Raw genomic sequence first — 27,542 nt, 5'->3', positions numbered from 1 at the left:
TGAGACGCTATGTGCTTAAGCTTGATGTTATTCCGGCCTGTTCTCCGGTGGCCTGGACATGGGTAGATCTGAGGCGGGTGTGGGTGGTTCATCTGGATATCTGCTAGTAGGATGAATGAGGCTCCTCCGATTGCTCTGAGAGAAAGGATGTCTGTCTGGTGGGAGCGGCTCAAAAGACACCCCTGGTTCCCTTCGTATAAGTGGTGATTCTCTATGACCTAACTGTAAGGTCCCGGGTGAAGGCAAAGTCTGTCTTATCTCCGGACGTGGTAACTCTCGCATCGAAGAGCTCATGTCTTGATTCGGCATGTCCCTCGGTCGCTCGTCGCTGCTCTGTCCCATCAGCGGAATTGGCCTCCCCGGCGGAGGAACGTAGTGCATTTCATGTCGCGGTAGATCTGGTGGCCGAATGCTGCTGGCCTGAGGCGAAAATGACGGCAGCCCTGGTGCGACTCCGGAGGGACTAGTGGGCGTAGACGAAGCTTTCAGCTTGTGGGATCCAGACCGTCGTGGGGGTGGATACGTCTCTCCACGAGCCTCAGCAGCTGCCTTGCGCCTTTCCGATTCAGCTTTACTAGGCCTTCCACGCTTTCGCGGAGGCTCTCCCCTGGCAGTGACGCTCTCCGAACTTGGGGACAAGAGGGCCGAAGCTCCACTTTCGCTACTGTAGGAAGCGGTGCTTGTCGCGGGACGTGGTTGTATGGCACGCGGGGCACGGATTGCCCTGTCGGATGGGATTAGGGGTCTCTTGCGCAAGACGCTACTGCTTTCTAGAGGGACGGTTGCTGGTACGGAGGGTTCATGGGGTTGCGGGGGAATCGAGCCGAGGCTTTGAGTGACGGAAAGTTGGACATGTTGCAGCATGTTGCAGAACGCTATTTGGCAGGAGTTGAGGGAGCGACCTGGAAAGAATCGGATCAGCAATGCTAGTTCCACCATCCGACGTATGAAAGGCTGTCCTCGTACGCAGTCAATGCGAACAGGAGGTGAGTCGCATTAACTCAAGCTGGCCGGGGCAGAGGACATGCGGAAAAGTGCTGGCGAATCTGTACCTGGAGGAAGGGGTATATCCGCCCAGCTTGGGGTAATATTAAAGTCCCTGATCAATCTGACAAGATGGCTCGAAGGCACTCGGGCCTTCTTCAGAATCTCCGTAAGCAGAGTGTACTAGAGCCAGTCATACCTCTGTCAGCAAAAAAAGCACTGGTAATTGCGACGGCAGAAGGGACTTCCATGCCCTATATTGTCGTATGAAGAGGAAGAGGGGGCGGGAGTTAGCGACCCTACCTTCTCCTCCTCAGTCCATGGCCTATCTGGTTGATTCGACATAGCCAGCAGACCATGGAAGTATAAAGAGGCGGTTTCCCCTGCTTGATAAACAACCCAGCACACGAACCGAATGTAAAACCCACTCCAGAATCTAGACTGGAAGCAAGCTATAAAGAGTGACGCGTCACGCGACTACGGATGTAGAACAGTGAAGAGCAAAACAAAACGCCAACCAGGTCGACACGCAGCAAGCACGAATCGACAGGGGACCGGAGAAAAGATAACAAGAGAAGGGAAACAATGAAAAGGAAGAACAGAATTGCCACGGAGCCTCCCAAACGGAACGATGCGTCTACACTAGTGAGTGTATCAACACGTGGGTTCTTAAATAGAGATGCAAAAGCAAACTAGGAGAGCAGCGAATGGAGGTCAAGAAAGAGGAAGAGGATCGGAACAATGGTCAGCAAACGAATGAAAGGAAGATGAGCCGATGCACATGGGTTGAATAGCAGACATTGAAAGTCCAAAAAACGTTCACTGGGATAGTAAAACACATGAGAGATCGCAGAGGAAGAATCAATAATAGATGGCGTAAGGAGAGGCTATAGAAACGAAACAACCCAGTAGGAACACCTCCAAATGAATAACAGTTGCCTCTGCGATTCAGGCTACCGCGTGGAACAAAGGCTTGGGAAGGTTCCAAAAGGAGGAAAGAAGAAGAAGAAAATACGGAGAATAAAAAATAGAATTAAAATTCAAAAGAAAAAGTAAAAGAAAAAGAAAAAAAAAAAAGGAACGGAGATAAAAATAAACGATGGAACCAAAGTGGATCGTGGCCCTAAGAAAGAAACGTCAGGGCAGTTGTCCGCCGTCGTCGCAGGAGATCGAATGGATTCTGGAAAGAACAGTTTCAACGGTGCATACTGGTACCACCTCGAAGGTGAAAACGAATGTAAGAAGAGGAAAAAGGGGGGAAGAGAGACGCTCGACCAGTAGTGAGGTAACACCGTACCCTCTCAAAAACGTTTTCTAGCCAAACGGACTTTTTAAGTCGGGGCTGCGCAGGAGAGCACTGGTGCAGATGCCAGACATGCGGCCGGTTGGCAAGAGGAAGGCTGCAGGGACTCCTATTCTTTAGTTCCCCTCTACCTTGCGACCTGCGACTTTTGGAAGAGTCGAGGACAAAAGAGAGCCACAATGGGTCAGAGCTTAAGTGAGTCGAATCAAGGACAGCGGACTCCAGCCCAAACTGCCAGAGAAGGACTAGACCGGAAGCTACCGAGAAGAGGATAGTGTTTCAAGAGCGATGGTTTCAAAATGCCATCAAGTGTCGGTGGGCATTGGCAGCAGCAGAGGGGAAGGGGAGAGAGGGGAGGGAAGCCAACCGCACGCTCAACCGGGAGGGGCGCGTTAGCTCTGGAAATTCCGAGCCAGTTCGAATAAGACCAGGAGGGGTGCCAAAAAAGCAGTGAAAGGCTAAAGATGCATGAAAGCTGGGAATCGATGGAAACCCGGACGGGTAACAAGAGCAGGGGGGCCACAAGACCAAAACCGACTCGGCGTGAAGAAGCAATGCAACAACAGCCTGCGGCTACTGCTGTACGCCCTGGCTACGGAATCAGACAAAGTTAAAGTCCTGTGCACTAATAAAGGGGTGGATAAGTTGGAAAGAAGATGGCAAATGAGATGAGAAGAAAAGAAATAACATAAAACGGAAGGGAAAAAAAAATAAAAGGGAAATGGAAAATAAGAATACAAAAACAAGAAGAAAATGGGAAGAGGATCGTCTAGGCATATCCAGGAAGGCAAGACTTGCCGCCTCTGGGTCAAGAGGCGTTCCTCTGGGGCAAAAAGGACCCTCTCACGGGATGCAGCGCGTTCTGACGGTACATCATGGGCGACAGCGATTGAGGATGGGTGGGTACGGGCGCCCCAAGATGTTGGGTCAATGGCCTGGAATCGACCGGTTGCTCAGAAATGAAGGCTCTCCTCTCCTCAGGGAAAATGAGGTTCGGGGTTGGGGCCCGGAAGTAGGTAGTGAGGTCGATCCATCCCGACAGCAATTTGTTGTGTCTGGTGTCAGTCCGTGTACTGTAATGCATACAGTTACAGGAAAATGCAAGAAGCAATGCATTGGCCCTATTCACGATAGCGGGAATGCATCCGGCGATGACTGGCAGAAAAATGATAGCAGCGGAGGTGGTTGATAACCGCAGAGTGGGGTGTTGGGCTCCGCAATAGGCGCGGACGAGAGCAAAATCCTGGAGGCTGGGTAGTGAGGATGGATCCCGTTAGTGCAGAAGGCGATTGAACGAAGGCTGCAAGGATGTTCCGGAACGGCCAGCCCAGACACTAAGTCGTCTGAATGGAGACTTTCAGTCCACTCAGAGTGTTGCTCATCCTGTCTAGCATCGGAGCAGATGAGTGTATGGACCAGAGATCATGTCGGCTATGTCTATTAGACATCCCACCAGTATGAGATTCTCTCTGGGAGCTCAGTAGCATCTGAAAAAGAAAAAGAGAAAACAAACCCCATAATGAATGATGATCAACAACAATAGGTAAGTAGATACCGGCGACAGTATGGATCATTGCGCAGAAGCAATTCCTGTAATTGTTCTTCCCTTCCCTAATTTTATTTTTCTTCCTTTAAGAATTCGATTCCACAAACCCCCGTGTCTTTTTTTTTTATATGTTCTTTATTTATTTATTTTTTTTGTTCTGGTCCGGCCAAATTGGTCGGAACGGCGGGCGCTCAGGGACACGAAAAATCCATCGGAAAGAGATGAAGCAGACCAGCCGACAGAAATCTTCCCCCACAAGGCAGGCTGGGCTCATACCACCGCGCTTGTGAACTCGCTAGACGGCTAGTACTACACACACAGTATATCGTCAAGTCATCGTGATGACGATCTAGCCAATGTTGCCGCTGATTTTCATTTGACGGGTCGATTGTCGGGTGGTGGCCACCAAGAGTAAGTATTATTAGTAGCAATCAGAGAGAGCAAAGTGGTCTGTCTGTACCTGTGCATCGTAACATCGGATCGAGACAGACAATGGCCCATGCACGAGAACCATGCAGGAGTAGCAAAGGCCCCGCCAACTTGAATCAACCGTCAGACGGTAGTCCACTATAGTCCTGCATGGACAGGTTGTCACCGAGGCCGATGGATTTCCCACCGGCTCTCTTCGACCTTCCCCGACGAGCCCGAATCACGGTCATTCATGGTCAGGCTGGGAAGAGACCGTATCCATTGATCAACAGACCGTAATGGAGATGAGCGGGGATTTTTGGTGTCAAATAGACCAAGAGACGAAGCACATTGCGGGAAAAGGGGAAGATCGAAACAAAGGGAGTTCCGAGACGAGGATAACTTTCCTTTGGGGAATGGCAGAGGGGCCTGTGGCGCAGTCTGTAACCAATTAACCGCTGACGGTACCATACTGACCTGGTAGTTACCACTAAAACCACTAAGAAGGGTAGAACCTTCCGGCAACCAGGTAAGCTTACCCTACGGCCGCTGTTTGGTTTGGTAAAGCCAGAACTTCGGTACCCGCCGCGGAGGTACCGGTGACTTCCTGGCAGGCGGGAACATTGTGGCAGACCCACACCTCAGGTACCCGTAGCGCTTGTAACCAAAAGGAAGCCCAGACTGCGGTAAACGCTGGCGAGGGTTGGAAAAACTTAGCGGTGCGTAACATCGTGATGATTAGAAATAAAATGTCCGATTGATGAAGAGATTGCTTTTGAGATCATTTCAATCTGAGCTATCTATCTAACTATGTATTCTATGCTTTAATTATGGAGTGCTTGCAGTGTGTCGTAGTAGACTATCGTTCATTCTCTCTCATACTCACTCTCGGAGCTTGTCTTAGCAAGTTTGACCGACGTATGGTGCTGATGCTTTCTCTTTGCACGCTAGACGCCCTAGTAGGTTAATTAACTTCAGACCAACGTATCTTCACCCTCCGCCAGGGATGTTCATCGTTGTTATAGTAGTATTTCTTAGTATTCTCTTTCCTAATATTAATAATACGTTGTAGACTCAGGTTGCAAGAATCTCTATAGTACTTCTCCTATGTGCGTGTGTATGTGCGCGTGTGTGTATGTTTTAGCGTCTGTGTTCACGGTTTGGGAAGTATAGCGGGAAATTTTCATCAAGATGCATGATTAGTTGGAGTTTTCGAGGGGAAGTATTAGTAGGTAGTTTTACCTTCCTGAAGAAGGCAACTGATAATATCCACCAGAGCGTATTTGTGTGGAAGATTGGCCTGCGCTTAGGTGCAAGATCCATGTTCTAAGTCGGTCTGCCTCTTCTGCGCACAGATGTGCCTTTTGACAATCCACCGATACTCTGCATTAGTTAGTAAGTTAGTCGATTCCTACGCTTATTCAATGAGCCCGTCATGATTTTCCCTCGCCTTTTGTTTCGTCCTCGTCGTCCTACATATTCCCCCTTTTACACTAAGTAGCTACTATTTGTAATGATCATGATTCCTCTTCTTTTAATTTGCTATAAGCCCAAAGAAAAAAAATTAATCCACCCCCGTGGTGGTATGAGTGAGAGAGCCATTGGCCCTAAGCAGTGATAGAATGCACGCATGTGGATCACATACCATAATCCTCGGCTATAGGTATCTACTATCTCACTATAGTGTGCCGTGTACCTAACGGGGTACACCGGAAGGTACAACTCAAGGCCTAAACATCAGTTCTGGTGGGTTTACTCCGAAAAAAAAAGGTACCTGTCATGGCTTGTGAGACCCAGAGACTTAGGAGTTAGGAGGGTACCAGTAACCTCGGAGGCTCTCTCTCTCTGAATGGAAATACTCTGTAAAGTGTAATGGCCCCAAAACAATTCCCCTCATCCTAGTCGATAGTAATCAATACCATACAATACTAGTAGTATGGTGTCCTACATACAGGCCAACTCTCTCTCTGCGGTAATCCAACCCATTCCATTGAGGCAACACCGGTTCATGCATGGTTGTATCCTGATTTTCGTGGCTTCGATTTCCCATCACCTTTCTCTTACTTTTGACTGGACACACAAGCTCTGTCTTACTCTTCGCCTCCTTCCTTGCTTTAGATTCTGAAGAACTGGGGAGCAGTGCCAGATTCCATGGTTCAGAGGAAGGTTTCACAGAAAGAAAGTTCAAACTAAGCACGGACTCCGAGAAGAATTGGAGCGTTCCGTCCGGCGTGGGACGGGCTGCATCTTTGATTCTCGAGATCAGTCCAGTGATCCAGTGAGTTCTCCTCCGTGCTAGGTCCGTCCCTGCTCCGGATGGAGATTCCGTTTACCTAGTGCTGCCATCTAAAACGGTAGTGATCCTATTCGACTCCATCCGTGTGGCTAAGTCTACCTGACCACCACTCATTTGAACTCTGCTACGCTACCTACAGAGTGCATATACATCTTCCTGCATTTACCCAAAATGCGACGGCCTCCTCCAATCGCTAGCCGCCCCGAACCACGTCAGTCTGGAAGCACGGTGGAAGAATGCTCCCTGAATTCGACATGTCGTCCAGTACAGTCATTGCGTTGCATCCCAATGCTTCTCTTGCAGATCCTTTTTTACTTGCGTCCTCCACTGCAGGTGAGTCCAGTACGCCGGCCGTGGTATCCATGCTGCCATTAGATCTTCCGTCCGACCACCCAGCCATTGGAGAGGAGGGTCAGGAGAGAGAGCTGCATGGCCAGGCGGACCCTAGCCCTAGCTTTGGTGATTTGGGCGTCTCGTGGCCTATGATTTTGACTCCCGCATAAGCGAACCGCAAGTTGGTTGGAAGACAGTCTCTCCGTCTCCCCATCTGCAGGTGCCGGTCGTCTTAGCCTTCACGCGCTCGTCCTGCTTCATAACTACCCGGTGCCCCGTCCTCGGAAGATGCGACGGGAAGAGGTAGCTGGACACGAGAAGGTACAGTAAGTCTGTATCTCCCAGGATTGCGAATCTCAAGCTCCCTCCTGTGATTTGACCTATGATACCTTCGCTTTGTCTGGCCTGAACTGTCATTTTCCCATTACTTGTAGTCCGTTTCTGCACCCCTGTTTCTTCGGTCGTGGCTAAATCTTGGCCCCGAAATGCAATGTCCAGGTCTTATAGCTCCATTCGAAGCCAGCTTTGCATAGAAAGGAACAACTTCGAGTACTTCTGCTAACACTCTGGTTTTCGCAAAGGTATCGCAGAGCCAAAGGCCTACTGAGGGACTATGACAGCCTGATCACCCACCAGATCTACCCGTCCTAGCATCATGACACGGTGAAATTGGATGCTCATACTCTCATAACCTACGATAGCCACAGGATTGAAAGAGCATTGACACCCGTGACTCAAAGAAAGAGGTCAACAGGACAAAGCTATAATATATAACAAGTGACCGTTGGTGGGACCCCGGTGAAGCATGGTTGGGAATATGCTGGGGCGATGCTCGGTTAAGATTAGTTGGAATGCAAACCCTCTCGATGGGAGGATAACACGCGTCGAGGACCCAATGTCTCGTCTGTGAAAGCGATGTATTCGCGGGAAATGAGAATAATGGTTCAGTATAATGCATGATTAACTTCGTGTCGCCGATTGTTTCTTTCTGTGATTGACAGAAACACTGGTATGAGGGACTATTGTCATGGTCTGAATGGGCGGGGGACGGGTTTGTATACTGAACGACAGCACCGTTGAGTAGAGAAGGATGAGCAGTGACTAGGACATAAGATAGACTTGCCGTGGCCTAGAATAGAATGACAATGACAATGAAATGAAAGACTGCTCGATTCTCTCAGTCCTCTCTGAAAGCTATCTCCGGCTGACACTGGTGGTCGTGGAACCTTACTCTCGACCCTTTCTACCCTCGAGGTGTTCTTGGCACCCGCGGAAAACGTGGGCGATGCTTTGACTTGCGACTTTCTTCTGGTGGTTAAGTTCTCGTCGAATTATTCTGCCAGTCTTTCCTCATCGCTTCACTTTCCCTTCTTTGCTCTCTCTCTCTCTCTCTCTTTTTGTTCTTTTCCTTTCTTCTTCCGCTTCCCCCTTCTTTTATTCCACCATTTCTCTTTTCTTCCCTTTGCTTGCCTTCCACCAGACAGGAGCTGCAACACAACGACAACGTTCTTGCGCGGTCTCCGATCTAGCCACAGCGCATCTCCCAACGGGCACCGAATAAGTTGCGCGCTCCGTCCGTGTCGTCATGTCCCCTCATGACTACGCGGACCGTCAATCAGAATCAGTCGCAGATGCGGTGACCGCGATGAAGCTGGAGTCCGACGCAGCGCCCGAAAATTCAACCATGACAAACGGTGGCGGAGCGATGATCAAAGATGAATCGTCAAACGCGGCCTCCAACGCCTCCCCCGTCCCGACTCCGAAGGCAGAACGATCACGATCTTCTTCTCGAGCCCCTGTGAAAAAGGAAGTGAAGGACGAAGACGATGGAAGCAATCTGAACGGGTCGGAGAACAACCATGGGAACAACGTGGAGGAGAAAGTCGGGGGCGATATTATCGTCAAACTTGAGCCAGGACAGCCTCCCAAGTTAACACGGAGCTCTTCCCAGAAGGTTGTTCCAAGGCCACCGCAGTTGTTTGCCCATCTGCCGGATAGCACAGCTGAGGCTCAAGCAACGTTTGACTTGATGGACGCATGCACGTACGCCAATAAATACATGGGTTATACTGAACATGCGATGGAATGCGATTGTGCTGAGGAATGGGGTGAGTTTTTCCTGGGATCTCTTCTGCGCTGTTTGTCTACTCGATCTCGCCGTCGCTGGCTTCACTGTTTGGCTCCTACGCGTGGTGGCGTTCCTTAAATCCGTCTTGAGGGGTGGGAATGGCCACTTCGTCTATGCTACTTGCTTTTCATTTATTTTCCTATACCTTCCTTATTTGAGCTCTCTGTTATTTCATGTTGATCTTGCGATACATCCCTCCCTTATTTTGTCTATTTGTGGTTTTTAAACTTCTGTGTTGTTTTGTGTGTCTCCCCCACCTACGGTCCTACTTAGTTAACCCGTCATTAGAACCGTCGGTCTCCAAAAATCTGGCATGTGGTGAAGACTCGGATTGCATCAACCGCGCGACGAAAATTGAGTGCATGGGCGATTGTGGGTGTGGGCCAGGATGCCAGAATCAACGATTCCAGCGAAGGGAATATGCTCCGGTGGCGGTGATCAAAACGGAAAAGAAAGGGTTCGGTCTCCGGGCGGAGGCTGACCTGCGACCGCACCAATTTATCTTCGAGTATGTTGGTGAAGTCATCAACGAGGGCCAATTCCGGCGCCGCATGAGACAATATGACGAGGAGGGGATTAAGCACTTTTATTTCATGTCCCTCAGCAAGGGCGAATTTGTCGATGCGACCAAAAAGGGTAATCTCGGCCGGTTCTGCAACCATTCGTGCAATCCCAATTGTTATGTCGACAAGTGGGTCGTTGGAGAGAAACTCCGCATGGGCATATTTGCTGAACGACACATTCAAGCTGGGGAGGAACTCGTCTTCAACTACAATGTCGATCGCTACGGGGCAGATCCGCAACCGTGTTACTGTGGCGAGCCTAATTGCACAGGCTTTATCGGAGGTAGAACTCAGACCGAGCGAGCCACAAAGTTGTCGAATGCTACGATCGAAGCTTTGGGTATTGACGATGCAGACGGCTGGGACACCGCCGTTGCGAAACGGCCACGCAAGAAGAAGACGGGAGAGGATGATGAAGAGTATGTAGACAGCGTACAGCCGAAGTCCCTAGAGGAGAATGGCGTGACCAAGGTCATGGCGGCGCTTATGCAGTGCAAGGAGAAATGGATCGCGGTCAAGCTCCTAGGACGAATTCAGCGCTGTGATGATGAGCGAGTTCGGAACCGGGTAGTGAAAATGCATGGATACCAGATTCTAAACTCCCAGCTGGGCATGTGGAAGGAGGATCACAACGTGGTTTTGCAGATTCTTGATATTCTCGACAAGTTTCCTCGCCTGACGCGGAACAAGATCATTGACTCCAAGATCGAGTCCACCATTCAACCACTGACCAGCTGTGGTGATGAGCGTGTGGAAAAGAAGTCAGCCATGTTGCTACAAGTCTGGTCGACCCTCGAGGTTGGTTATCGTATTCCCCGCATGAAGCGAGATCCCAATGCCGCGACTCCGGCTGTCAATCAATTTGGGCGGCGAGAGACCACTCGGGATGAGCGACGACGGTCAAAGTCTCGTTCGCGGTCCAGGTCAAGGTCCATAGAAGCCCCTCGCGGTCCAGCTGCTCAAACGCGAGGCGGACATGGTCAGAGGAACGCTCACCATCACGGCCCCCGACCCTTTCGTCGACAGTTCAACCCCCTCCCGGCAGGTTGGTTCGCAGCAGAATCAAACGGGAGGACCTATTATTACTCGGCTCGCGGCGATACTACTTGGACACGACCGACCAAGCCCGCTCCCCAACCGCCGCCGGCCCCGAAAGAATCTAGAGACAAGGCATTGCAGGATATCATCGACGGTATCATGAACGCCAAGGAGAATACGCCAAAGGAGAAGAGCGGAACTCCGGCTACACCACAAGCGTCCAGGCCAACGCCAGATATGAAGGATGGTCAAGAAAAGTGGAGGTCATATAGCGAAGAGAAGCGAAAGAAGATTTATGAGAACACGGTGAGTAGTACAGTTGAGGGATAGGGCACGAATGGGGCACAAGTACTGACGGGCAATAGCTCTATCCCCATGTCAAGTATGTGGTGGACAAGTTCAAGCATAAACTTCCGAAAGATGACCTGAAACGCTATGCCAAAGACGTAAGATGATATCTGTTAACAACTCTTCAAGGAAGAATCGTCAAGCTAATCGATGCTGTCGACACAGGTGGCTAAGAAACTGGTTAACTCAGATTTCAAAAACAACCGTGTTGGAGACCCTACCCAGATCGATGAGAAACAGCAAAAGAAGGTGAAGAAATTCTGCAAAGAATTCTTTGATAAAGCTGTCGCCAAGCACCGCGCATACGAACAACGGAAAGCAGAGCGGCAGTCGAAGGAGCCAGATTCGAAGCCAAACGATGCTGCTGCTGCAGCAGAGGCTGTTGAGGACGACGGTATGGATGTAAAGATGTCTGACGATGAAGACGATCGGGTTCCAGCGCAGGATGACGAGACACCTACGACAATGACAGAGGAAGTGCAAGGCCACCTGAAACGTAAGAGAGAAGATGAGCCAAGCACCGGTGATGGAAGCACGACCGAGTATACCACCCCGTCTTCGTCCAAGCGACAACGATCCTCCACGCCGCCGCCACCACCCCCTCCTCCCATGAGCCCTGGTAATGAGCAAGGCCAAAGTGGCGAAGATGGAAACTTGAAGAGCGATACAGAGGAGCCCACTCCTGCGGACAAACAAGATCTTGATTCTCCTCCGCCTCCACCACCACCTCCTCCCTACCCTGGGCAGGAAGTGAATCCCAACAACAATGATTTCAACCCCGAAGAGGGTGTGGAGGAGCTGAACCCATCACATATCGGCATCGAGGGACGGGTATAGCATGTGTGATCGCGGCCAGCTAGTGAAACCAAAGCTAGCCAGCTGATATCCCTACCATCCATTCCACCTCAAGGGGGAAATCCCAGCATCGGGTCTGGTGTTCTAGGAGTTCGACTTTGACTTGACATGATTCGACTAATTGGCTGCCATCTATCTTTAAAACCCCCCTTCTATTTTTTTTTTTTGTTCCTCTATATTTTCCCCAATTCCCTAGCTTTAAGGGGACTTTCGTCCGGGGAGCATCAGGTTCGTTTTGATTTTACTTGATCTGATACGATTTGACCCGATTTGGCCGTTTATCAATTCTTCCTTTCTTCCCCTTGTGCTATTCTATCTCTATTATATTCTATTCCTTCCCTTCCCGTTGCTCTTTCCTACTCGTCAGGCTCTCCTTCTCCTTCTCCTTTTTATATTCGCATTCTTATCCCCTTTTTTATTATCGCTTTTCCTTGTTCAAACATGAATACCCCCAATTCGTACTCGATAGCTATGATGACTGCATTGCACCCAGTTCTAGAGGAGAGAGAAAGAGAGAGAGGAAAACAGCAAAAAGTACCCAACCAACAAGGATATTTTATTTTATTTATTTATTTATTTATTTTTTTTTTTCTTTCTTGGGCTGAGTTGAAAAGAGAGGACAAGTACGATCATGAAGTGTATTACTAAAAAGCTCATAAAACCATCCATCTACCAATCCTAAGATATGCACATAGTATGTACTAGTTGTAGGTAGTAATAGCCTTGGTCGCATGCATACATGGTGTATTGGTTCTCTATGTAGTTAGGATGATTACGCTACGAGGATAATACATAAGAAGAGAACAGTATCCAATCAGTCAGTCAGTCCACACAACCACCCCCCCGGATATTCTACCCATTCCATTCATTCATAGCACAATAAGGATATTCATGTATGTTCGAGAGAGGAAGAAAAAAAAGAAAGGAGAAAAGGAAAAAGGAAACAAAGCAAAAGGAAAGGCGTAAGAAAAAAGAGGGAAAACAAAAGCCCTCCTCTAATAGAAACTCTCCACAATACTCTCCTTGTTGGCGTTACCCATACCAACACCACGGGGACCCATCTCACCCAGTCGGAACACACTTTCAATCACACTCAATTCCGTGGCTGTCGTGTCCAGACCCGTGACAGCGAGCCAGTCGTTCACAACCATGCCGGCTCCGACAACGGGGCTACCGCGGTTCACACTACCAGCGACGAGAGGCACTTGCAGGAGGGAGGAGAGTTCATCCTGGTCACGGATGGAGGTCTTGGGGTGGACAATACCACCCTGGTTGGAGAGGGCCATGTAGGAGCCAGTCAGGACGTTATCGGCGACGGTTTGACGGAAGACTTCGACACCGAGAACATCGGCGATGCTGTTGGTTTAGCATTGTTAGCATGAGCGCAATATTGCATTGCATGGTAAGGGTTAACACGACATACATCTCTTCGGTTTCCCGCTCGAGATCCGGGTGGATCAGCGCGACATGGTCGTTGCAGCAAATGACGTTCCCCAAAGCCGATAGACGTTCTTCTATACGTTGAATCTTCACCGAATCGGGTAGCGTATTCCGGAGATGTTGAAGCTCTTGGTCTGTCGTGGTGGTGGGGACGAGGAGACCATTGCGGTTTCTGATATTGGGCGAAGATGGTCAGCGGTTTGAAACAGAGCACCCAATAGATCGGCTCTAGACATACCCTGCCGTCAGACGGCCAACAATGCGGGTTCCGGCAATGGTTGCATGACAGATGGGAATGACATCTTGCAGTTCGGCCTCGAATACACTAGATGGAGCGTTAATGGGGGGATGTTTTGTCGTTCTGGTAGAAACGGGTCTATATGCACCTGTAGAAGTTCTCGGAGGCGCCAATGGCAACAATAGCGTAAGAGTTGGTGAGACGGGAGAAAACACCCACTCTGGAAAACCAAAATGCGTTAGTCAAGAGTCCAAAGGCTGTGAGATCTGGCCCGCATGGTCAAGCAGACCAGCCAGAAAAAAAATTCTCCGGGGTGCGTCTTACTCGTTGGAGTTCTCGAACTGCGCGCGGACGGCCATGATTCCTTCTGTCGGGTTCGGACTACCGGTGGTGGAAATAGTGAGGATTGGAGAAAATTAAGTCTTCGCTTCAAAAGAGCGAGGAAGCTGATCGAGTGCCCGTGAGAGGGAGAGAAGAAATCGCTGAGGGGAGAGCGATTCGAATTGGTGTTTGTGAAGGCGGGGTGAGGGCGAGGCAGAGCCTGTCGGGAAGAGGCTCGTGGCGGGGAATCGGCGAGAGAAGCACACACAAAGCGCTAGAACAGAACTTTGCGATTCGCAATTGACCGGGAGACGGGACTCAAATCAGCAAAAAGATGATCACAATCCAGAAGAGCACAACAGGGTCGTAAACCGCAGCGATGGAGGAAAAGCCCGAGGAAATAAAAAGCTTCGAGCGATAGCCCCGCCCACCGCACTAGGCCCAATCGGGGTGGAAGGCGGCGACGGGGCAGAACCAGTCATGAGTCAGCAATCCGCATCAGTCATCATTCTTCCCCCGTTCGACTCATCGCCAGCAAGACATGAGCCATTATGATTCATCCCCGGTGGGTCCTGATTCCCCAGTCTACATAGTTGCACCGCCGCATACGTAGCACAATTCCCCACTCAGTGAGCAAGTGAGATCAAGAGAAAAGACAAACTCAGCAGAAAGAATTAGAAATCATGTTTATGAAGAGAGCCTAACCACTCAACGCCTAAGGGGAATCCTCCGTAGCTAAATACAATACCAGTCGCTCGGTAATCGAAAGAAAAAGGGGGAAAAAAAAAAGAAAGCCTTACATATCCCAACGAGAAGGTCTACTTCAAAAACTCCGGGTGAGAATCCTAACGCGAAAGAAGACAAGATAAGTCTGCACGCAAGTTCTATCCCTCCCGCTAGTAGGGAGGTCGAGGCCCTGGCGGAGGTGGTGGAGGCGGCGGCGGATAATAAAGACTTGGAGGGTGATGTCCCGTCATAAATCCGGGCAGAGGAGGTCGGTGAAAGTTGGACCCGGGCGGAGGAGGAAGGTGAGGAGGCCCTCCCATGGAGGCAAAAGGATCAGGCAGACCGAGCTGTTCATTGATAGGGGGAATCTGTTGGCCCGCAGGGAGGAGACGACGGGGCTGTTGTCTCTGAGGGGTTGGCGGAGGCAGTACAAATGGTCGGGTTTCGGCAGGGCCATGGGCCAATGGCGGCTGTGCAGGCTGGGGCAGGAGGGCTCGATGCGCCGAAAGCCGTGGAGCAGCTTGTGACAGGGGAGGGCGCGGAGGCTCCGCCGCTGCAATATCTGCCAGGGCTGACAATGCTCGGGGGCGCAAGTCAGGCAGCACCACCGGAGGGCTGATCTCTGCGGGCACTGTGCTCCGAGGTACTTCCACAACCCCAGTCGCTTTCACCAACATGTCGAGAATCTGTTCAGAGGTCATGCCCGCAAAGGGTCCTGCGTCCCGGATTTCCTTCATCTGCGGGTCGATGTCGTCGCCCACCTTGGCCCGCTGAACGAAGTCGTCCCAGCCATAGTAAGCACGATCGTAGACGGCTGCCCCAGAAGGCGTTCGAACATAGTTGGAGTTGAAGCCTCTGAACACTTCCCTGGCGGGTGGCACCACTCGTCCGCGCTCCGGCTCGGTTTCGGAGTCATCAGTCTGCAGTGTAACATTAGTACCCATTCCCGACTCCAAGCACTGGGGATTATGCATACCTCAGTATGTTCATCATCTTCGGCAGCACGGCGGCCTTCGACAAACGTCATATACGCCCCCTGACTAGCCAGCAAGTGCTCTTCTCGGATATTGCGGGCTTGAGCCTGTTGTGCCTCATTCGTCAGTGGGTTCTGCCACCCAGAGAAATAAGCGTCAAAACTTACCCGAAACCGTTCCTCAATGACTTGCTTGTTGGCCTCAAATAGCCGGTGCTCCTGCGCCACCTTGAGTTCGTATTCCCGGCGTAGAACCTCCTTCCGTCCATTCAGTCTCTCCTTTAACTGCATGTTGACTTCTTCAAACTCTGGCACATTCTTATGTGCGTTCTTATCGCGGGCTAGTCGCTTCTCAGACTGTGTGGCTAGCACTGCCAGCGCCAGCCGCTGAGCAGCAGCCACTTTTTTGAAGGCTTTGTCCAACTCTCGCTGCCTGTCCCGCAGCTTCTGCGTAGCTGCACTTGGTGAAGGAGAGCGGTCAGGCTCCACATCGCTTGAGCGATCCAGCTGTCGACCGGTGCGGCCACCACGACCACTGCGTGCGGCGCCCCGTCCGCGTTTGTTCACTGCGAAACGCGCTGAGCCGCGACTGCGTCCACCACGACCGCGGCCTCGTGTCCGGCCACCGCGGGTTGCTTTACCAGCTGTGGACTCCGTGGCTACCTCTGGCGTTGATCCTTCAATCTCTTCGGTCACCTGGCGAGATTCTTCGTCGACTCTGGATTCGGCCATAGCCTCAGCGGGGGACCGTGATTCCGGATTACCACCGGTGCCATTCTGCAACTGTTGATCTAATGCGTGGTCCAGCTCGCCCTCTTCCACTTTAGGCTTCTTACTAGGTGATTCAGAGACGCTCTCACTCTCGGCTGCACCAGTATCTTCTGGTTGAGATGACGATTTTGGCTTCTCCAATGCATCTGGACTTGAGGCAGTCGTTGTATTCTGAAGATCAGCAGTCTCAGGGGCTGCCGGCTCAGTGACACCATTTTTATTATCTTCACCAACAACGGTGCCCTTCGGTGACTCTTCCTTCGTGGGATGTTGAAGGTCCGGTTCAATACTCTGGGGCTCATCTTCCAGTGGCTTGGGTTGCTCCACCGGTACAGGAGTAGTTCTATCCGGGGAAGGAGACTTGGCGGCAGGAGCAGCAGAAGTATCATGGTGAGTAGTGTCAATGATATTGTCGGCAAACTGTCGACTTCTGTTCCTCGTTCTGCTACTGGGGGCAGCGTTCGTAGAAGGACTCGGCTCTGGAATTTTTGGGACGATACCCTGATCGTTAGAACCATCTTCCGTCGAGGCGGGATGCACATGCGCCCTGAGCCTCGCCGACTGCCTCGTAGTCCGAGGAGTCTCTTCAACCGTCGGGCCTCGCTTGACGCGCTTGTGCCGAGGGGTTTCTGGAACGGCCGTTACTGGCGTTTCAGGTTGGGCAGTGGCCAACTGGGCGCTTGCACGAGTGCGAGTATTACGGGTTTCGCGAGCGGTGTTTTCACGGGCTACATTTTCACGCGCTGCAGTCTCACGGAGCGCAGCCTCACGAGCTGCATTCTCCATGGCCGTATTGGCCCGAGCAGCACGAGTGCTGAGCGTGATGATACGCGATGGGCGATTCGTGTTGTTTCTTGGGTGATTGTGGCTGTTCCCAGCCGTAGCAGAAGTGTTGCTGGGGGGTCTAACATCATGTTGAGAGGCACGTGCATCTCGACTCGAACGTAGACTCCGAGTCACACGAACAGTTGAAAAATCATCATGCGTGGTGTCTAGGGAGCCATAAGAATCTGCTGCGATAGCTAGAAGGGGGTGAAAACTTACTGGTACTGCTCTGCGAAGCCCCTGCGCCAGCGTGAACACCGCCAGAGGAAGATGTAGTCGAAGCTTGGGGAGCTTCGAGTTTACGCTTGACCCCCGCCATTGCTGTCCACTGTTTAGATGAGAATTCAGTTAGAGTTAGAATTCTGTGAACGAGTCGGGGAGAGAGACTAGTAGAAGAGCAACGAAAGGAATTGAGACGAGTAACACGGTAAAATAGGGAAGATTCCTTCTGGGGCCCGACGTCGTATGAAAGGACAGGGGAAACAGGAAGGTTGGTGAGGTTCAGTATTCAATGGAGACACAGTGATAAGATGAGGCAAAATGGCAAGATCGTCAGGCAAGAAACACCAAAAGGGTAAGCAGTGGGTCACGCAAAGTAGATGTGAGAAAGCAGGAGAGATAAATAGTGTCATGGAAAAGATGGATGTTAAGCAGGCCCCATCAAGATCAAGTAGGGAGGGGATGCATGCATTAACAATCTTTAACAGTGAAATGCCATACTAGGCGACATGAATATGTGTGGTTGAGAAAGGGAATGAAAAAGGTGAAAGAACCAAGCACATGATACATTGGTTCAAATAAAGTTAAGAATAGGATATGCTGGGGGGGAGTGGACGCATCAGGAAGTACAGGGAAGAGAAGGGCGGAGGATGGCAGTCAGGCAAAGGGCCGAGATGAGACGAGGTATGTGACGATGGAAACGTGCCGGGAGGATCGCATCCCAAGGAAAAAGCTGGGGGTCGCGTGGTTTTGCGGGAAGGAAAGCAGACAAGTAAAACGGGGACAATCGGGCAAGGAATGGGGAAGAGGAAGGGAGGGAGAAGGATGAGAACATACCTGGGGGGGGAGAAATAGGAAAGAGAAAAATCCTTCTAGGACGGTGGAACAGCAGCGTAGAGGTAAAAAGTAGTAGATTGATTTGAATCCCCAGGCGGGAACGCGAGGGTAGAGATAGAATGGAGATTGGAGAGAGATGAAGTAAAAAGAGGTTCGGCCAAGTGGATCAAGTGAGCGAAGCAAGAAAAGCTACCCGCTGTTTGGTTGGTTGGTTGGCGGTGCTGGCAGAGAGACTCAAGAGGGAGAGAGAGAGATGGAAGAGAGAAGAGAGGAGAAGAGCAAGTACAAGAACGACTCGCCGGATGTAGAAGTAGTAACTAGTAAAAGTAGTAGAAAGTCGTAGTAGTGGTTGGTTAGTGAGGTAGCAGCAGCTCCAGCTCCAGCTCCAGCTTGTCGTCGTTGTCGTCGTTGTAGCAGTAGCAGTAACAGCGATTAGTACGGTCTACCAAAATGATCCTCCAGCAATTGATGATGGAGCTCTCGGGTTGTGATCTTCATGCGCGGACAGAGAAAGTCCGGTGTTGTTTTTGTAGAAGCAGCCAAAAGGAAAAGAAACCCCCAAGAAACGAAAAGGGAGGGAAAGGGAAGAAAAATAACACCACCCAAATGACACGCAAAAGGGAGTGGGTGCTAATTAACTATTGCCGTGCCTCGACGAGCGAGCAGTTCGTAGGAAGGAAGGGGAAACGGGCAAAGGAAAAAGAGGAAGAGGAAAAGCAACGGCCACCACCACCACAACAAGACAAGATTATGGAGAATCTTGAAGCTGATGGGCGATGAATTCGGCTGGGAAGATCAGCCAGGCAAGGTCAGTTAGTGTTAGTCGAACTAAAAAGACCGACGGCGAGGAATTTGACTGGGCCGTTTGGCTGTCCCGGCCGCTTGGAGTGGCGCAAAAGCAGGAGCCAGGGACCGACCACGCCGGCCCACGTTCCCAATATCCGACGCAAATGCGTAGGATAAGAAAGACGATGTGAAGAGAGAAAACAGGAGACACGCAAAATGAGATAGGAAAAAAAGAGGCTTTCTTTAAATCGGCGGATAGTAGTAAGATGGATCTAACCCAGTACGACAGAATTCAAAGCAGAAGCTTACAATAAAGCAAAGAAAAAAAGGAGGAGATGAGCGTGGAGAAGCCGGGCGACTGTCAAAAGCTGGATGGAATGGGTCGGAAATACCTCGTAAAAGAAGAGTAAGGCGTGGCCGTAGAATTCCATCTTAGCCAAATCGGACTACTAAACCGAGTAACCAGTAGCTTCAGGCACTAAAATCACCGCTAAGATAATTCGTCTTCGGACTCCGGACCTCCCTCTCGACAACGCGCTGAAACCGTGCAACAATTGATGAGACTGCCAACGATCCCTGAGTGACAATGCTCTCTCGGCTCTCCAGAAGGGCTGACAGCCGGAGAAAAGGTAATCATCAAGATACACACGTGTTATCATTGCATATAAAACTAGTCCGTGGTACCTCATGTACGACTTCCGATTCTACGTAGTCCTTTTAGTAACTATCTATCTAGCTAATTATCTAGTTTGTAGATGATGGATGGGTTTTCCGAAAGTGGGTACCTTCAATCTGCTTCCGTAGTACTTTATAACCTCCCCAATTCCGATTACGGAATAAACTTCGAAACTCTCTTTCTCTTCAAGACGCGAAACAGTAGTACGAATACTTCAATTCCTCTCTTAGAGTCATTCCCTGTTGATATCTCCTTCCCCTCCCGTATATTGTCATATACAGACATAGATTAGACAAAGACAAAGAGCCATTACTATCAAGCTCTTTCTCCCCCTTTCCCACCGTTGGCACCATCAACCCAAAACCTCAAGCCTGATATAGCCAACTAGTTACACAAGTCTGCTCTCAATTCATAGTCATTGAGACAACACTACTAACTATTGTGCATGGATATTTCAATACCCGCTTACGCCTTCAGTAAAAAGTACTTTCACGGGGCAACCTAAAATGACAGGATCAGACGGTTACCTATTCGTTAATGTACACCGTAACACAAAACAAACTTTGAAGAAAGTAAAACATGGCAAACCATGTCATGACGATGTACGCCTCGTGAGAGTCTGGCCATGACAGGTGCACATCTGCATGGATGTGTAGGTAATGGGAAACCGCACCGATCAAGTTCTCCGAGTGATGGGCCATGTTTGGGGGAGAGAGAGAGAGAGAGAGAGAGAGAGAGTATTGGACGTGGTAGTAAATATGCAGGCCTCGGCAATTTTGCTTGGTTTTTCTTGTGGGGAATTTGGGATGTGTCTATTGTGTTAGATACTATGCGGTCATTGGATGTTGTGTTTGACTATGTAGAGGATGATCGTACCCTCGTCCTTCAAGGCAAAAAAGTGGCTTCTGGTTATGGTCAACTTACCTGATGTAGTTCTGCACCTCTACGTGCCTCCATTCTTTCCCCGACAGAAGACTGGTATTAACAAGCCACATATAACAATGTGATCTTTGCTGTCCGCATTCTCTTGTAACTATCTATTAGTTATCTGCCCATTTCAGTAGAGAGCCATGATGCATTATATGATCTATACTTATCTAGGAAAGTACTTGCTAATTACATCAAACGCTATGTGCCAGGATATCTATCAACATAGGAAAGAGAAAACAAACAAACAAACAAAGGAGAGACATTTAAACCAAACCTGCACTGCGGTCGCGCCCTCCTCAGCCTTAAGCTAGCTCTCATCCGGTGATTCATTCAAGTCGTATTTCTTTTCATACCGTGATATACTGCTCCGCACATCTGCCGCCATGATGAAGCTAGGCATGGGAGACCCTCGACCGCTGGGTTCCGGTGACTCGGTATTCCGTTCTATCCCATGGAGTGGCTGATCGAACAGCGGCGATCTGCTGCGGGGGGCTTGGGATCGAAGCGAACGAGTGGACCTGACCCGGTTCAAGGCCTGCACGGAAATGGTCTGGCCGGCTGCAGGTGAAGCAATCACCGTCGTGCCTGGCATTGGAGTCGGGGGTGGCGATGAGCTGTCGGAGCGGAATAACGGATGAATGAAGCTCTCATCGGGGAGTTTCAGCTTGGGAGGGGCAGGCCTGGCGGGGGTCACCAGCTGGGTTGATGAAGTCGCGGGCGATGACCGTGTTGACGAGGGCTGGCGAACCAAGCCATCCAAGGACCGCTTGGTATCGGAGTAGCTTCGTCGGATTTTGGGGGGTTCGGGGCGAAGTTTGGCCCCAACTGCGCTGCCAGTTTGGTCATTGGGGTGCTCCTCTACTGTGGCCGGTGTGACCGTGCTATCTCCATGAGGTACGTAGGACCGCTGCAGGTCGAAGGAGCTTTGCTTCGAGTCATGCTGGAAGAGCGTGCGTCCAGAATAGCGGTTTGAGGCCTGGGACTCGGTGTTCGAAACAGACGGTTGGATCGGAGGTACAGTATCGGAGTTTATTTTCAAATCAGCAGATGGTCGCTCTGACTCGCTGGCCAGAGAGGAAGATTTCACTGTGCTTGCGTCCTTCACGCTTGTTTTATCAGAAAGCACCTCCAGCTCTTGAGAAACGGATGATGGTGACCATTTGCTTGTGGGCTCCCGTCTCGCCAAGGTAGTCAGGAAATAACCTCCTAATATCCCTTGGCTGAGAACCGATATGGCCCATATGGTGCAGCGAGCAACTAGCAAAGTCTGATGTTTTGTGACCGTTGACTTCTTAGCTGACACAGATTGAGCTGCACTCCATGCTATCCCTCCTGCCGTCACGCCAGTGGCCACTGATACATATGCAGCGATGAGTCCGTACGTAATGGCTCTGTGGTTTCTGCACTGCTCCGTGGGCTCAGTTTTAATATCTTTGATCCATAGGAGCACCAAAGATACAAGCCCAACACAGCTGACTGCACCTAGACTGACAATAGCCGATTCAACTGAAGCCACGCGAGATGAGACGGATCTGGAGAAGATGAAGCACATGCCATCGAGGATGGTAGTAATGAAAGTCGATAATAAAGTAGTACCACCCAGGATCAGGGCCGGGGAGGCCCTGGGCATGCTAAGCGACATGAAATAGGGGGGGTTTCAGGACTATACGAAGGAATAGGGATGCAGCGGGCTCAGTGGTAAAAAGATAGTGTTCAACGATCACCCTTAAGGAACAGCTGCAAATGTCAAAATATCTTCAAGGACCTTCTTGAATATTACAATGAAGGATTCCCAAAATGTCGAGTCTAGCAGCACCGCTCGGCTGAAGTGAATGAGTCTGTCGGTACCAAGCCGGCCGTCGTGATGTGAACTGATAAGGACGTCGAGAGCGTTCTGGACTCAATGAGAAAGCCTGGGAAGCGCAGAGACAATGTACTAGCATGGAAGGACAGTGTGATAATGTCTCGATGAAAAAGATCGGGCGGACAAAATCGTAGGCGTGACGAGTTAGCAATGATTAAACGAGGGACAGTGGTGGACGAGGATCGAGCCGGAGTAAATACCCAACAACCCGGAAAGAACGAGAGTCAATCAATTAAGCTAAAGAGGGAAAGACGGGGGGAATGGGTTCCCCGAGGATAATTGAATAAGGACGCATGGATTGTTCGAAGAAAGAGCGCGTATGCATTTACCAGGATTATCATGACAGGGGGGGCCTTGACTACTTCGAGCAGCGGTCGAATGGCAATGGCGAATTGACCTGGAGCCGAGAATTCTACGCCTCTAGGGTCTCGATCTCACTAGACTAGCAGGGGCTGCCAGAGGAGCAGATGAGAATCATACCAATCCTAGTGCGGATCGGAAGGCTCGGTGATCGAGATGCCTTTCTCGACCATTCCCTGGATGCCCTAGTCTTGCCAGCTATTGGGAGAACTGGGGCCCCTCTCGATTGCCACGAAAGGGAAGGGGGTGGTTGTGTCAGTATCTAGGGGCACCAGGAGAAAAAGAAAATAACATCAAGGAAAAGGTTTCATGATCACTGTCAAGCTGACTCGTACTTAAGCACGTCAATGGGGAGCTCATGGTTTGGCGATGACTTCCAACGGCCAGGGATGGCATGGCATGCCTTTAACATCAGAAACTGTCACCCACGCAGACTTTCAAGCTACATGCTTAATCTTTGTATGATTATCCCCCAGTGTGATGCAAAGACAAGAAAAAAAAAAAACTTTGAACCTGAATCTCCAGTTCACTACCAAAAGGGAGTGAAGAACTAATCGTCAACGCTGGGCGGCGTACCTCAGAGGTATCCTCGTCATATGGAACAGGTCTAGAAGAGAATTTGTCAAATCAGGCTGGCTTCCTGTACGAAGCGGCCGGGGGGGGATCTCCAGAGTTCCCGGAAGCCTTAATTGGAAGATCGTCTGTTTTGATTCCTGGATGGGACTTGAGGAGCGCCCAAGTCCTGCAAAGCAGAGCTGTGATGTATCACTCCGTTCCCGGGAGTGGCCGCTATACTTGTGAAGAATGAACTGCTGCTGCTGCTGCTGCTGCTTCTCCTAGTAATGGTTTGGGGGAGATAACAGACATTGAAATCATCAATCAACGATTCTGGCTGGAAGAGCAAAACAAATTATACAGTAGAGACGGAAGTATATGGCGGGTTAATAATTTCGGTATTTCATGGATGAGGACTCCCCTCTCCTTCCCCAAGGCGGCCGCTAATTGTGGGATGCTGATGACTTCGTGAGTTCTCTCCACCGCATCAACCAATCCATGTGATACATCTATATGACAGGTCTGGAGGGCCACACCCCTTGCCACGGGTGGCACGGCATCTAGAGTACCAAGAACTATGGAGTACTCTATGTATAATTAGGTTACAGAATTATTGTATATGGTTTCATATCAGGAGAGAAAAAAAGAAAGCGGCGCAGAAAGAGAAGTATCAACCGGGAACATCGCTTGTGGAGCGGATAGGGAACTACTAAAGCAAGACTGTCGCGTCAATGGTTAATTGTACTAGTATGACCCTTTTTCCTTATAGCAGAGTAGTAACTACGTGAAGTGGATGCCATAAACATATTGGCATTGATTCAGGAGTGATGGACTAGTAGTGGTAGTAGTGATGTGGTGACTCCAGTTAGTACTGCCACAAGGTCGTCAATGAACAAAGATATATTTCCATGGTAGTAACTTCCTGGAATGGCAATAATACTTGGTACTTACTACTAGTACTACTAGTAGTACTGTCCTTTACACCCCATTACCATAGGCTGGCTGCCTACAATCCTGGGGAGCATTCTAAGCGAACCTAGATACTATTTCGGAGGATTGGTTTAGCCTCCAATTATCCCATCACATTGAAAGTTAAGTAATTAAAAGAATGAATTTATTAGTTACTTACGGGAAAGAGTGGCTGAGTGCCTTCGAAACCAAACCAAACCAAACCAAACAAAACAAGAAAACTAGCGAGGGGTTTGTGGCTGAAGGTGTGGCTGGAGGGTTGAACAGACAGTGACCGCCTCCCGCCAGCTCCTTCTCTCCTCCCTCCGGCGTCATGATTGTCATCATCATCGCTTGCTGCTCTTCCGGTTTGTTCCCAGACCGTTGATTGTTTCTTCCCTTTCTCCCTCCCCTTCATCAGATCACATCAAAAGGTGCTTCTAGCTCCCCCCGTGTATCCTTCATATACATCGCCGTGCTCCCCTGAAGACCACCCCACCGAGCCATCTCTCATCCTTCCGGTGGCGCAAGATGAAGCTCACGTTCAAGGTACGCGGGATTTCTACCCCACCCCCCCTCTACTTGTCCTCGAGTCTGACGTGTTCTTTCTCCCTCCTCTAGGACTTGAAACAACAAAAGTTTGTAATCGATGCAGAGCCCTCAGAGACGGTAAGCGATTCCTCTCTCTCTCAGCGTCGTGAGTTTGCCGGCGTCAGTGCGGGGCTAAATGAATTATCCGGCAGGTCGGGCAAGTGAAGGAAAAGATCTCCAAGGAGAAGGGATGGGAGGTTCCTCAGCTTAAGCTCATCTACTCTGGTAAGTAAAGTAACCTTGACTCCCTGCAGTGGCTGCACCGCTCTGGAAAGCCTCTGCCACCATGTTTGGCCGTAAATTCAGCGCTGACCGTCCTTCCCCCCAAAATAGGAAAGATCCTTCAAGATGACAAGACGATCGAGTCATACAACATCGAGGAGAAGGGATTCATAGTGTGCATGGTCTCAAAGGTACGTAGACCTTAGGCCAAGGATATATGTCTCATGGATGAAGGACTGATTTCTCGTTGTGCAGCCCAAGGCTACTTCCTCCGGCACCTCGTCACAAGCGCCCTCAACCCCATCCAGAGCAGTCGCCTCTACCCCTGCTGCGCCTCCCGCACCAGCCCCATCTGCGGCCTCTACTACACCGGCTGTTCCTTCGACTCCCTCTCCGGCCGCCACGGGGGCCTCCCAGGTGCACGGTTCCGCATTCAATGATCCCTCCGCATTGTTGAGTGGCTCTCAGAGCGAAGCTGTCGTGGCTCAGATGGAGGCAATGGGTTTCGCTCGCAGCGATGTTAACCGTGCAATGAGGGCTGCTTTCTTTAACCCCGACCGTGCCATTGAATACCTTCTGAATGTGAGTTCATGGCGCTGGTTAGCTGGTCATGGCTTGCCCGATCTTGCGCTGACTTTGGACAGGGTATCCCGGACAACATTCAACAGGAGCACCAACAGCAAGCTGCCGCCGCTAGCGCACCCCAGACTGCTGCTCCCGAAAGCGCTCCGTCCGCTGGTGACGACGAACCGGTCAACTTGTTCGAAGCAGCCGCTCAGGCTGGTGGTCAGGAGGGTGGAAACCGAGGAGCTCGAACTGCCGGTGGTGCTGAACTCCCGAGCCTCGAATTCCTTCGGAATAACCCCCACTTCCAGCAGCTTCGTCAGCTGGTCCAACAACAACCACAAATGCTCGAGCCCATCCTCCAACAAGTCGCCGCTGGCAACCCGCAAATCGCGCAGCTCATTGGCCAAAACGAGGAACAATTCCTGCAGCTCTTGAGTGAAGAGCCTGATGATGATGAGGCCCTTCCTCCTGGTACGACTCAAATCCACGTTACAGAAGAGGAGAGAGATGCCATTGAACGTGTGCGTATAATATCGTCCTATCCTTAAGTGTGGAATTATAGCTGACATGTTTCTGCTAGCTCTGCCGGCTTGGATTCTCTCGGGACTTGGTCATTCAAGCTTATTTCGCTTGCGACAAGAACGAAGAGCTTGCGGCCAACTATCTGTTTGAGAACCCTGACGACCCCGATGATATGTGATTCAAGCGCGGCCCCGTGTATTCCCATGTGTCTGAGATGCTGCTCACTGCTTTGAATCATGTTCTCCTTTCCTAATTAACGTCGCTATGTACCCACATTTCTCCTCTTCCCCTTCGCCTCAAGATCTTATGAGAATCGATGACTACGTAGATCAGAGAATGGCTTCCCTTCCATGCCTCTGGCTTTCGAACCCCAAGCCAGGCTGGTACGTGTCTGGTTTTACTATCTAGTCCTCCAACCCGATAGTAACCCCTTACACGTTTACCTTCAACACTGGATGACATATTAGTAAGCTAGTGTCACTGGCGGACGAGGCTTCCATTTTCGCGATATTCCTCATGTGTCTCTTCTTTTCTATTTCTTCCTCCGGTCCTCCTCAATATGACGTTCCAGTCATGTATCTAGTTAATCCAAACGAAAACAAGGCGTTGCCCCTTGCCTCAGTCATTCTGCCCCCCTCCCTTCCACCCATCTATCTATAACAAGGAATTATCTATATTGACCCGGAGTTGCAAAAAAGTCAAGACTTCTGATTTATACTGAGCAGTACATACATACTACCTATATTCCCTAAACGGGTAGAAGAAAAAGAAGTAAGGGAGCTGAGGATCCCGAACTCATGACCGACATGACTGACTGGCTTGTCCCGATCTGCGCTTGATCCGATGACGGGAGCACGCGTAACCACTGATTATGTATGCGCATGCCGATTAGTTAACATACTACTACTAGTAGTACTAGATTTCAAGTAGTACTATGTGCCTGTCAGTAAGTTGTAAGTAGGTCTAGACGTGTTTCAGAGTATCATAGTATAGTAATTGAAGTGTACTACTATGTAGCATGATATATAATGGTTCAACTTCGTGTGTTTCTACCATGATCTATACTACAGTTCAATGGTATCTTAAGTCAGGAATCTGGGGGTCGTAACTAATTGCAAAGTAGAAGAATAAAGGCACTATTATTATTATTGCAGTAGTTCGGGGGGTATAATCTATTGTCATGATGGTGCGAGTCAAATAAAATGATATATAGGTAGAAAAGGGTGGGATGTGGTGGGTACATGCACGCAGTAATAGGGTACGACTATGCGTGTGGAGTCTGTACCGACTGACTAGATGGGAAGTATTCCTCGCTAGGGAGATGAAATGGAAGATGTTTCAAGTGGTGGGGTATATAAAGGAATATAGT

The 27,542-nt window shown here is 50.1% G+C and overlaps 6 protein-coding genes across 6 annotated transcripts; 2 read left to right on the top strand and 4 right to left on the bottom strand.

Moving 5' to 3' along the window:
• Positions 1-27: 27 nt before the first annotated feature.
• Positions 28-1,329, bottom strand: ASPBRDRAFT_58079 (putative AT DNA binding protein; the record flags this gene model as incomplete). The annotated part of the gene is made up of 3 exons (XM_067627848.1): positions 28-902; positions 1,053-1,167; positions 1,288-1,329. 3 exons carry the CDS (start codon positions 1,327-1,329, stop codon positions 28-30), a joined length of 1,032 nt encoding a protein of 343 aa, XP_067475990.1.
• Positions 1,330-8,455: 7,126 nt separating this feature from the next.
• On the top strand, positions 8,456-11,784 carry set2 (SET and WW domain protein; the record flags this gene model as incomplete). Its single annotated transcript, XM_067618480.1, has 4 exons — positions 8,456-8,978; positions 9,287-10,905; positions 10,965-11,045; positions 11,113-11,784. 4 exons carry the CDS (start codon positions 8,456-8,458, stop codon positions 11,782-11,784), a joined length of 2,895 nt encoding a protein of 964 aa, XP_067475989.1.
• Positions 11,785-12,797: 1,013 nt separating this feature from the next.
• Positions 12,798-13,839, bottom strand: ASPBRDRAFT_133439 (translation initiation factor 6; the record flags this gene model as incomplete). The annotated part of the gene is made up of 5 exons (XM_067618517.1): positions 12,798-13,158; positions 13,226-13,414; positions 13,481-13,567; positions 13,629-13,700; positions 13,805-13,839. The coding sequence occupies 5 exons, from the start codon at positions 13,837-13,839 to the stop codon at positions 12,798-12,800; spliced, it is 744 nt and encodes a 247-aa protein (XP_067475988.1).
• An 858-nt stretch (positions 13,840-14,697) lies between these two features.
• On the bottom strand, positions 14,698-17,415 carry ASPBRDRAFT_58076 (uncharacterized protein; the record flags this gene model as incomplete). Its single annotated transcript, XM_067627846.1, has 4 exons — positions 14,698-15,447; positions 15,504-15,608; positions 15,669-17,263; positions 17,316-17,415. The coding sequence occupies 4 exons, from the start codon at positions 17,413-17,415 to the stop codon at positions 14,698-14,700; spliced, it is 2,550 nt and encodes an 849-aa protein (XP_067475987.1).
• Positions 17,416-20,851: 3,436 nt separating this feature from the next.
• ASPBRDRAFT_133550 (uncharacterized protein) lies at positions 20,852-22,174 on the bottom strand (the record flags this gene model as incomplete). The annotated part of the gene is made up of 1 exon (XM_067618525.1): positions 20,852-22,174. The coding sequence occupies one exon, from the start codon at positions 22,172-22,174 to the stop codon at positions 20,852-20,854; it is 1,323 nt and encodes a 440-aa protein (XP_067475986.1).
• Positions 22,175-24,745: 2,571 nt separating this feature from the next.
• Positions 24,746-26,721, top strand: ASPBRDRAFT_209944 (putative UV excision repair protein (RadW)). The gene is made up of 7 exons (XM_067621883.1): positions 24,746-24,820; positions 24,893-24,940; positions 25,015-25,087; positions 25,196-25,275; positions 25,340-25,666; positions 25,729-26,172; positions 26,232-26,721. Exons 1-7 carry the CDS (start codon positions 24,803-24,805, stop codon positions 26,349-26,351), a joined length of 1,110 nt encoding a protein of 369 aa, XP_067475985.1. The 5' UTR covers positions 24,746-24,802; the 3' UTR covers positions 26,352-26,721.
• The last annotated feature ends 821 nt before the right edge of the window (positions 26,722-27,542 follow it).

The sequence above is a fragment of the Aspergillus brasiliensis genome, assembly GCF_001889945.1.
Source record: "Aspergillus brasiliensis CBS 101740 unplaced genomic scaffold ASPBRscaffold_12, whole genome shotgun sequence".
Taxonomy (NCBI): domain Eukaryota; kingdom Fungi; phylum Ascomycota; class Eurotiomycetes; order Eurotiales; family Aspergillaceae; genus Aspergillus; species Aspergillus brasiliensis.
Note: the sequence above shows the minus strand (reverse complement) of the source record. Positions and strands in the feature narration are given on the sequence as shown.

Coding starts and splice junctions, on each gene's coding strand:
- ASPBRDRAFT_209944 (XM_067621883.1), top strand. Junction 25,276..25,339: donor TAGTGTGCATGGTCTCAAAG/GTACGTAGACCT, acceptor CTCGTTGTGCAG/CCCAAGGCTACTTCCTCCGG. Junction 26,173..26,231: donor AGAGAGATGCCATTGAACGT/GTGCGTATAATA, acceptor TGTTTCTGCTAG/CTCTGCCGGCTTGGATTCTC.